The 8,639-nt window shown below is 41.1% G+C and overlaps 1 protein-coding gene and 1 long non-coding RNA gene across 2 annotated transcripts; both read left to right on the plus strand.

Annotated features, from left to right (window-relative positions):
- Positions 1 to 257: 257 nt before the first annotated feature.
- LOC118111344 lies at positions 258 to 1,199 on the plus strand. The gene is made up of 2 exons (XR_004697083.1): positions 258 to 310; positions 716 to 1,199. It is a non-coding gene; the product is annotated as an uncharacterized LOC118111344 (long non-coding RNA).
- A 2,112-nt stretch (positions 1,200 to 3,311) lies between these two features.
- Positions 3,312 to 8,485, plus strand: pofut1 (protein O-fucosyltransferase 1). Its single transcript, XM_035158160.2, has 7 exons — positions 3,312 to 3,526; positions 3,733 to 3,854; positions 5,013 to 5,195; positions 5,470 to 5,582; positions 5,752 to 5,944; positions 6,802 to 7,044; positions 7,356 to 8,485. Exons 1-7 carry the CDS (start codon positions 3,388 to 3,390, stop codon positions 7,548 to 7,550), a joined length of 1,188 nt encoding a protein of 395 aa, XP_035014051.1. The 5' UTR covers positions 3,312 to 3,387; the 3' UTR covers positions 7,551 to 8,485.
- Positions 8,486 to 8,639: the final 154 nt, after the last annotated feature.

Below are 8,639 nucleotides of genomic sequence, written 5' to 3' on the forward strand. Positions count from 1 at the left end.
TTTGTTTTGTTTCTAAAGATCCATTATAGAAAACCTGTGGACTAGGAGGATTTAACATTAACTCAGATGTAAATGCATTTGGTCTCTGCATGCTGAAATTGGTACATTACACCAAACATGCTAGACTCCCAGCCTGAACTGAACTGAAAGCCATGCAGGTTGTCGGTATCAACACAGAAAGGTCAACAGGGGGCGGGTTGTTTGAGGTTGACTGCCTTATTTCCCTCCTGTGAAAAGGCCACAGGCACAGTGCTGTAGGCCTGTTGTAAGAGGAAGGCAGAGGTGAAGACGAGGGGGGAGAGGAGGAAACGTGAGTGACGTACATGCATCTTTAGTGCAAAACTTCTCACTCTGCAGCTTCTCTATGTTAAGAGTTAGGTGTCTGAGGAACTTATAGATTCAAAAAGGGAAATGACATTTTTACAACAGTGAGTCAGAGATACATACAAACTAAATGCAAAAAGTGTGCTAGCTACTGATTCATTTATTATTTACTCCAGAAAAATCGAATGACAATGGGGAGATATTTGATAAAGTATAAGGTGTGAGTTTTGTTTCATTTTGTTGCTGTGATGAAAGTCGTCTGTTTTTCACCTGAAGGAAGTCTCTCTCTCTCTCTGTCTCTCGCTCCATCTGTCTCTGCCTCATACTTCGGCTGTGAGTTGTGGTTCTTCGCATTGTTATCGTTGCTGTCATCTCTAACAATGAAAAACAGTGTGTGTTCAAGGGATGGGGGAGGAGCGGACGCAGAGAACGACACAGGAAAAGAGGGAAAGAGCCGCCAGCTGCCGAGCATCAGAGAAAAGAAAAAGGAGAGTGATTGAGTACAAAGAGAGAATATGTTAGACTGGGTTGGCTGAGCTGGAGGATATGGAGGGATTAAGTATCTTTCAAAGTGAAGCCCAGGGTAGAAAACTTCCCAAACAAAAAGAAAAGACATTGAGTTGGTTATAAATAAAGAAAAGTGAACATGTCCACAGACTTTATCAGGTGTTGTTTATACGGTTGGGATGTTTTACTATTTATTAGATCACAATAATGATAATAAGCTATTATCACTTTCGATTTGGAGACACTAAAATCCTTTTTACAAATTTGTATTTCTTACTACATTTCCCCTTGTGCTGCCACCTCCTTGTGCTGCTGTGTCAATTGTGGATTTCCTCTATAGACGATCAATAAAGGTACATCTGATCTTATCCCCGGACTAATAATGAAAATGAAATTGAATGCAGATCACATCATATATGCAGATCGGCTGTGTCACTGAGCCTCGGTGATGAACTATTCACTGTGACATATCTAAACAGTTGATTCAGGCTGGCAGAGAGTCCACACGGCTAAATGAAAGTAACAAAGGTTTGAGACCACATGTTGCCATGCCTACCCAGCTCATTGGGTCTAGGCATGTTGAGCACACATGTGAACATCTCAAGAAGAATCTGTATAATGATAGTGCTCTGTGAACGCCGCTCCTCATTTCGGCCGAGTCTTTATCATTGGACGTTGCACTGATTGGCTCCATCTGACTTCCACCAGGGAATCAGAGGCAAAGCAGAAACGGTCAAAAGCATTTTTTTTTTTTTTTTGTGAACTTTGTGTGACCGCTTTGTTTGTCAGGAAAGATCAGAGGGGAACAAGCAAGTGATATGTTGTTAATAGTGTTTTATTTGCTGAAAAGTTGTGATTTACTTTCAAACTTTAAATATGTTGTGCTGGCACCCATTCGTTTTTTTTTAAACTACTGAGGTAGCTCAACATTTCAAGTAAATGTTGTTGCTGTAGCAATAGATTCTATTGTTTGTTCCAACCAATGTTTGGGTGCCACTGACACACACAAGTCTTTGAGGTGTCAAGTCCACTGAATCAGTATTTAGATTTATACTGAGCTTTCAGGTAAAGGTTGTTTTTCTTCTGTCTGGCTGCAGAAAATGAAATAACATCTGATATTCTCACATCCTCTTTATTCAAGTTGTCTCAGTGGTTCATGTCAACTTTTCACACTTTATCCACCCTGATACACCCTATACAAAACATGTCTCACACCACGTAGAAGGTAGATATATGTATATATAGATGTCTATTAACATACAATATATAAACTATTTATTTTGTCAATGTGAAAAAAACAATATGTCTTTAATTACTGGATTACTGGATGGTTGTGACCAAACAAAATAAACCTCCTCAAAACAAGAAATCATCCTAAATAAAATTTCAGGCTGAGTAAATAAAGTAACACAAAATGATTATCTGGTATACTTACATTTCTTAAAAAATTGGATTCAATGAAATCCCAAAGCAGTTATTGTTATTGTTATTATTATATACCTTTCAAGACAACCGTTGTTGTTTAATACAAAACCTCAAAGACAAGGGGAAAAAAGACAGAGAGAGAGAGAGAGAGAGAGAGAGAGAGAGAGAGAGAGAGAGAGAGAGAGAGAGAGAGAGAGACAGGGCACCTCCAGTACAGTAGGAGGCAGTGTAGGCAGCTCTGACACTCGTCTGCATTCTTTTATAAAGCTAAAGAAGAAGAAGAGGAGGAGGCAGGATCATTCTGTTTGCGTTGCAGTGGGCGGAGGAAAGTGGCTAGACCAATGAGATTATCATTACATCCGACAGCATGTCAGCAAATAGCAGCATTAACTCAAATCCTCATGCAGACAATATATTGTCTACGAAATGTTTCATGTGCTCCTCAAACTACATCAGAGAGGGTGTAATACCTCCTTCCTTTGGGTTCCTGCTCACGTGGGAGTGGAAGGCAGTGAAAAGGCAGACATATTAGCAAAACAGTCATTCAACAATCGACATACAGGTACCATTAAGCAAAGCACAAATACAAACTATCATTAACAGTCACAAAACATGGCAAGAATACTGGGATTTAAATGACACAGGAAGACATTTGTACAAAATTCAAAGATGTAGGCACTGGTGAGAGGAGCAGAGGAGAGAGAATCATTACCCGTCTGAGAACTGGCCATAGAGGATTAATGGACAAAATAAATTTTATGAAATTAAATGAAACTGGGACAGAAACTGTCACCAATGTATTGATAGAGTTTAACATATATAGTGAACAAAGAAGGGAATTAATATCAGGATGAAAAAAAAAAGCAAAATATCACATTAGAACATTTGTTTGGAAAGACATCAAGGAATTTACATCATCTTCTAATGAACTAATTAAGCGAAAAGCACTGATGAAAAATAATTGAACTTTAGTTTACTTAAATTTTGTTTGCTGCCAATCTACTGCTCCACACTCCAGTCCAGACGGTGGCGGTAATGCGCGTAAGAGAAGGTTGGCTGACCGCCAATAAACACAGAAGTAGAAGGCGCAGGCAGGAGCCAGTGCATGCTGGGACCATGACATGAAGCACAATGGCGGTTAAACAACAAGTGTCCCGTGCCCTCACTCTGTCATGTTTGGTTTCATCCCTTCTGCTCCACACTTGTCGGACTTTAGCCGAGGAACTGCAGTGGGATGTGAACGGCTACGTGTTGTACTGCCCGTGCATGGGTAACTCACTCCGCGTAGATCACATTCAACATTTGTTTTGCAGGAGCTAGCGAGTGTAAAAGTTCAGCGGCCTTTAAGTCCGCGGGACATTAAAGCTGCTGTTGTGCTGCAACACATTAGACGGGTGTTTCCATGTGATGAGCTGGAGCAGTGTTGTGTTGCAAGTTGTCAGTGAGGCTGCTGAAGTGACCTCTGCTGTTGTTCAGGTCGCTTCGGGAACCAGGTGGACCACTTCCTGGGAACTCTGGCCTTTTCAAAGATGTTGAACCGAACCTTGGCCGTCCCTCCCTGGATAGTGTACCGACACCACACGCCCCCTTACACCAATGTAAGTGCAGTCAGTGAGCAACACGGTGCAGTCACACAAGTGAGAACACGTAAATCACAGAAAACAAATTAGACAGGTAAGAAATACATAAACAAACATATTAAAATACTACAGAGCCCCTAAAGTCCTTGTAATAACCACACAATAGGTATCCTGTTCCCACAAGATACTTATTTACCTCTTGGGAACAATTTAATGTGTAGCAAAGTATTCCTGCTGATGGCTATCTAGTGTCTCAGTATAAGAGCAACAAGAATTTCATTACTTGACATTCCAAGTTGAAAATAAAACTTCTGTCCATCGCCGTGGCTGTGAGTATCTGAAGTCAGTAGACACATGATTTTTTATTAAATAATTATGTGTGAACAAGTTAATATCTTATGCGAACAAGATACAAATTGTGCAAAGTAACAACTCAATATCTTGTGCTCAAACAAATACAAAATATTACCTAAACAGAATGAACACTTCATTGAACATATGTATACAGTATGAATAAGTTAGTCTTTACGTACTTAGATTTTAATGTTGGGGTCTGAAAAATGCAAAAGAAAAGATATTGGAAAAGATTGTCATACAACAGATATCATGAATTAATGTAATTATTAAATATGTTCTGCTGGAATAACGTCCTGTTGCATGTAAAAACCTGTTCTGATACTTGAATCATTTAAGTTATCAGTGTCTTCAGGAGACATTTTTGATCTGTCATAACAGGGACAGCACAGTTGTCATGTCAGTGTGCCAATGTAACAAGGCCTGAGAACTGGTACACCCAATCTGAGTGCAGCCTTTGATTATGTGCTGGTGGATCTAATGTTATTAGTTTTTCCCCTTTTGACAGATTTTGCTGCTATGATCTGTCGGCTATGAATAATACATGGAGGGGTGCAGCTCAAAGGGGCTAAGGCTTCCAAAAGCTTCTAAAGCAGATTACTGATCCTTCTTAATCATACAAACATATTTGTGGCCCATTATTCAGGATTTACATCTTCAGAAGGAACAAATGGGGCGAGTTCCTCAGGCTGCAATATATTAAGAGACAGACCAACACATTGTTGGTTTATTCTTTTCATCAGATGTATTGACAGTTTAAAAAAAGGATATCACCAGCTGTGGGTAGTACTGTTTTATTCAATTCTTTTCTTTTCTATTCAGGTCCATGTTCCCTACAGTGAGTTTTTCCAGTTAGAGGCCTTGTATGCCTACCATCGTGTGATCAGTTTGGAGGATTTCATGGAGAAGCTGGCCCCCAAATACTGGCCCTCAGGACAGAGGAATGCCTACTGCTTTGAGACTGCTGCACACCGGAGTGCAGACAAGAAATCCTGCCCTATGAAGGTGAGAGTCACGCCGGACAGATTATTTGGTTCATAAATGTGGACTTACTATTATCTGACGACAATGTACCATTTCTGTCTCCTGAAACATTTGAAATAGTGAATAAAGGTGAGGGTGAAGAAGCATGATTGCAAGTGAAAGGGTGAAATGCTGCCTCCTGGTGGCCATAAGACTGTTGTTTTAATCAATTTAAATTTATAAACCACATGAATATGAAGCATGTGTCACTGTGCCATTGCTCTGAACTGTACCGATGGGTATGATTCGTTTACAGGATGGGAACCCATTCGGACCATTCTGGGACTACGTTGGTGTGGAGTTTGACAAGTCTATCTTGTTCGGGGGTATTTCTTTTAGTGCCTACCACCAACCTCAGTGGATGAAAAAGTGAGTACATGTTTGAGCAGCCCCACTGGACTGAAGATAAAACATAAAGATAAATGGGACGCCTTCTTATGTTTGTAGTTTTGAATATAATGACTGATTGACAGCTGGGACTTCTGAGGTTTCCATTGGTTTTCAGTTTCTTCTCTTCATGCTTATCCTGCTGGAACAGGTTCCCTCCCTCTGAACACCCTGTCCTGGCGCTGCCCGGGGCTCCGGCCCAGTTCCCAGTGATAGAGGAGCACGTGGCCCTTCAGGGGTATGTAGTGTGGTCGGACAAGATGGTGAAAGAGGGAGAGGAGCAAATCGCCACCTGGCTGACCAGGCCATATGTTGGCATTCACCTGAGGATTGGCATCGACTGGGTGAGATGTTTAATTTATGGAATCATTGATATATGGAAGGAATGTTAACTTTTGATTGCTCATGTCAGTTGATGATTGAAAATTAAATTTGCGGTTTGGAGGTGTATGGTATTAAACTATTCAGTACTGAGGAAGAATTAGACCTTTAAAAGTACATGGCTGGTGATATTCTTCTATATTTTTCTTTTTGTTAGGACAAAATCTAAACCTACAACACTTACTGGTTTTCCAACACTGTCACTCCCTAGGTACCTAATAATTCTACAAACGCTTGTGTGGAACAAATATTTCGCAAACTGTTTATCTTATGGACACATGATAAGTTCAAAATAATACAATTTTAGTATACATGGGACCAGCTCTCTGTAGCAGTCAGTGGGGGTGGGGCAGTGTCCCCTCAGTCTATGGACTGAGTTAAATATATCTTCTTCTACGTCCTCGGATCAACTACAGCAGAGGTCGGCCAGATCGTTTCCCTCTCCGAGGTGCAAAGATTTTTAACATCTCTCTGCAAAATAGACTATAAAATATCTCTGCACACAAACAATAAAAAGTGACAGTATATTGTAGAACTGTTTGAGGAGGGCTCACTAATGACAAGGAATAATTCTGAAGTTGCTCTGGAGCATTAACACAGGACAAGAGAACAGCCTGTTCCAAACAAGCAGGTTTACAATGTGCACTGCGCTTGTAAGACAAATAACATCACAGTCACTATTCAAAACCAGAATAGACTTTGGGCAACATTTGCACCATCACAGTCTGCGGGAGTGTGCAATGCATTTCTCAGTTGGTTCTCACCCCCTTCTTCAGCGAGTGGTTAGATCTAAATTTTCCCCTCTCATCCACCGTTACAGCAAAACGCATGCAAAATGCTGAAGACTGGAGATGCAGGGCCTCACTTCATGGCCTCTCCTCAGTGTGTCGGCTACAACCGCCAGACAGCGTTGCCTCTCACCATGCCCATGTGCCTGCCTGACCTGGCGGAGATTCGCAGGGCTGTGAAGCTGTGGGTGAAGAAGACCTCTGCCAGCTCTGTCTACATTGCCACCGACTCAGAATCCCACAGTAAAGAAATTGATAAGATCTTCAAGGGCAAGGTGGGTATTGAAGCCTCTGTCATGCACTCACAAGTATGTCGAAAGACTTCCAGCTTTAACTTGGACTCTAGTTTCTTGCATGTGCAACCTTAAATGAAAGTTCGACTGACAAGTTTTTTTATTGTCTCATCAGTGACAAGTCGTAAAACAGGTTTTGTCACATTTGGCAAAGTATCAGAATAGTGCACGTCATTCTTGTGATATGAACATTTTACTGCTGCATAGGAAAAGTTTTTTTTCTTTTGATCATCTTTAACATTGTTGAGGACTGAAAAATACTCTTACACTGTGTTTCATTGTGGCTACCACAGGTTAAAGTAGTGACTCTACAACCAGACTCAGCCCAGTTGGACCTGTACATCCTAGGCCGAGCTGACCACTTCATCGGCAACTGCGTCTCCTCCTTCTCTGCGTTTGTAAAGAGGGAGCGGGACGTGCATGGCCTCCCGTCCTCCTTTTTTGGCATGGACAAGCCTGGGAAACCAAATCATAAAGAAGAGCTATGAGTACGAGTGTTACACGGTTGCCCTCAGGGCGCTGGTGATGGATGACTGTCATGAGGAGGCAGGACAACATGTGAAAAGCAGAGAAAATGTATGACAGTTCTTAATGAGTGAAGCAAGATGAGAAACAGAGTCATGGATAGGTTCCATTTTAGGATGGGTTTTAATCTATGAGAATGAAGGAAGGGGCAGGGTGTAGCAGATGGGTAGTATTCATGTTTGTAAAATGTTGCTGCTGCCAAAAAATTTAAAATGCAATTTTTTGTCTGGTCTGAAAATCCAGTATCTGAATGTTCCCTCTAAAGTTTTGGCTCCTGCTCTACTTTTGTTCACTCAAGTAAAGTCAGTTTTCCTTTCCATCAGGAAAACACCCCGTTTCCTTTACATTTCCTTTAGTATAATTGCATTCTGCTGCTGCAAACGTGTTCTACAGTACAGACATGTGAGCAGGACCTCCGATGATCTCAGTGTTCTCTGGAAAAGACTAATTGCTGTGTCAGCGATCATGTTCTACCTCTATCTCTTTGGCCGTCTTCCTCTTTTTTTCCCCCCACTACTTTTGCGTCCCTCCTTCTCTTTGCAGCTTGCTCTTTTCCTTCCCTCTTTTCTCCTTTCCAAGGAGAGAACAGTAACTGATCCTCCTGTTCATACAATTATGGGGAGGGGAAAGGAGACAGTCTTTCCACATCATTTACCAGGACCAAAAACTGATGAGGTGTGTGAATGTTACAGGAACAGCATTGTTATTCAGTGCATGTGAAATAAACGTTTTAGAAAGACAAAAGAGTTTATTTGCGCTGGATGAATTGATTTAAATGTAAATAGGAATGTGTTGCAAGCCAATTGTCTTCCTCAATGTGAAAGCAGTGAATGCAATGATGTTGAAGTTTTTTTCTATCATGTTTTTCACCAATAAAGTATGAACACTAATGTTGAAAGCAGCAGCAGTCTGGTCCTCATTGGAAGTGTTGCAGTGAGTAGTTGAATCAGCTGATATACTCAGCTATGTGGGATCGGCTTGGTGATGCTTGGTTGCCAGATAAGTCAGAATACTCCGAATTTGTATTCATAAAGCATTTATGTGAGCTTATA

Source organism: Hippoglossus stenolepis, chromosome 6 (genome assembly GCF_022539355.2).
Source record: "Hippoglossus stenolepis isolate QCI-W04-F060 chromosome 6, HSTE1.2, whole genome shotgun sequence".
NCBI classification, from domain to species: domain Eukaryota; kingdom Metazoa; phylum Chordata; class Actinopteri; order Pleuronectiformes; family Pleuronectidae; genus Hippoglossus; species Hippoglossus stenolepis.

Excerpts from the sequence above, each read along its gene's own strand:
- pofut1 (XM_035158160.2), top strand. The coding sequence starts at position 3,388 with ATGGCGGTTAAACAACAAGTGTCCCGTGCCCTCACTCTGTCATGTTTG. Across the intron at positions 3,527-3,732 it reads GTTGTACTGCCCGTGCATGG|GTCGCTTCGGGAACCAGGTG; the intron begins GTAACTCACTCC and ends GCTGTTGTTCAG. Across the intron at positions 3,855-5,012 it reads ACACGCCCCCTTACACCAAT|GTCCATGTTCCCTACAGTGA; the intron begins GTAAGTGCAGTC and ends TTTTCTATTCAG.